The 1,175-nt window shown below is 55.0% G+C and overlaps 2 protein-coding genes across 2 annotated transcripts in view; one reads left to right on the top strand and one right to left on the bottom strand.

The window, feature by feature from the left end:
- Window positions 1-605: 605 nt before the first annotated feature.
- On the top strand, window positions 606-1,009 carry ACA1_042990 (uncharacterized protein; the record flags this gene model as incomplete). The annotated part of the gene is made up of 2 exons (XM_004338863.1): window positions 606-700; window positions 790-1,009. 2 exons carry the CDS (start codon window positions 606-608, stop codon window positions 1,007-1,009), a joined length of 315 nt encoding a protein of 104 aa, XP_004338911.1.
- ACA1_042880 (uncharacterized protein) overlaps window positions 1,006-1,175 on the bottom strand; it is a gene marked incomplete at both ends in the record, with an annotated part of 548 nt that continues 378 nt past the window's right edge. Inside the window, one exon of the mRNA XM_004338862.1 lies at window positions 1,006-1,074. Within this exon, the coding sequence (XP_004338910.1) occupies window positions 1,006-1,074 (69 nt within the window). The remainder of the gene's footprint in view (window positions 1,075-1,175) is intronic.

Raw genomic sequence — 1,175 nt, 5'->3', positions numbered from 1 at the left:
ACGCACACGCACACGCACACGCACGACACCACACATGGCACGACACACGCTCACATGTGTGCGTGTGCGGTTGTAAAGGGATCGAGGTTCCAGAGGATCTTCGAGGGCGCGCACGACGACGACTTTAGCGGCTACGAGGTGCTGACCGAGGCCGAGGACACGTCCAGGGGCAAGGGCAGGCAGTAAGAGAGAGACGGGCCATCCACCCCTGCTTTTGTATTTTCTTCTCCACCGCCGCTGGCAAACACGCTCCAGATTCAAGCGAGGAACACACGCACACGTGTGCGCACGCACCGCGCGTGCGTGTTTGGTTTGAGTTGGTTGCGAGAAACCTGAGGCAGAGCACGCGCGCCAGTTGGCTGCGTGTGCGTTGTGCGAAAGTTCTGGGAAAGAACCGATCACGAGAGCTCCAGGCCTCGTGGACCCAATACTGCTCCGCAAGGAGACATGACTGTCGTCTCCCTCTTCTCTGGTTGTGTTCATCTTCTGTTGTGTTCAACTCCTCCTCTACACGGCCACTCCTCGCCACGCCAGCTGCATCAACCTGCTCGAGCAGAACCACCAGAGCCAACTCATTTATTTATTATAAAAAAGAAAACGAAAAGATGGGCGGAGCAACATCATCCCACTCCAAGTATGCGAGCGATCCTCGCTCCGAGACGCGTGAGAGCATCCAAGAGCGGATCGACAAGAACAAAAAGTACCCCCTATTCCCGTCTGCGGACTTTAAAGTTATTAGAGATTTTATTCATTTCTATTATTTACCTGTTTCTTGTGCTTTAATCATAGAAAAATAGAGAAGTTGGAGAAGGAGAACGAGGTGTTGGGTCGGCGACTGCAGAAGGAGGCCGAGCGGAGTGCGGCCGAGGCGCCATGGGACGGACGCACCATCCGACGCCACAGCGCCGGCGGACCCGAGGACTCCATGCCCTCCGGCCTCACCCCGCGCTCCGCCCTCCTCCAGGGCCAGACCCAGAAGCAACAGCAGAAGAGCAAGCGCACCTCCTAATCTTCACCAACGACGATGGTGATGGTGCAGAGATGAGATTGCTGCAGATCTGCATAGATGTGCAGATGTAGCACAGATGGAGGTGAGACTACGGGAAGAGGCTACGGGAAGCACGTGTACAGACCCACCTTACAGTCGCAAATATTTATTTATTATATTCACATAG

Source organism: Acanthamoeba castellanii (assembly GCF_000313135.1).
Source record: "Acanthamoeba castellanii str. Neff unplaced genomic scaffold scf7180000084573, whole genome shotgun sequence".
NCBI lineage: Eukaryota > Discosea > Longamoebia > Acanthamoebidae > Acanthamoeba > Acanthamoeba castellanii.
Note: the sequence above shows the minus strand (reverse complement) of the source record. Positions and strands in the feature narration are given on the sequence as shown.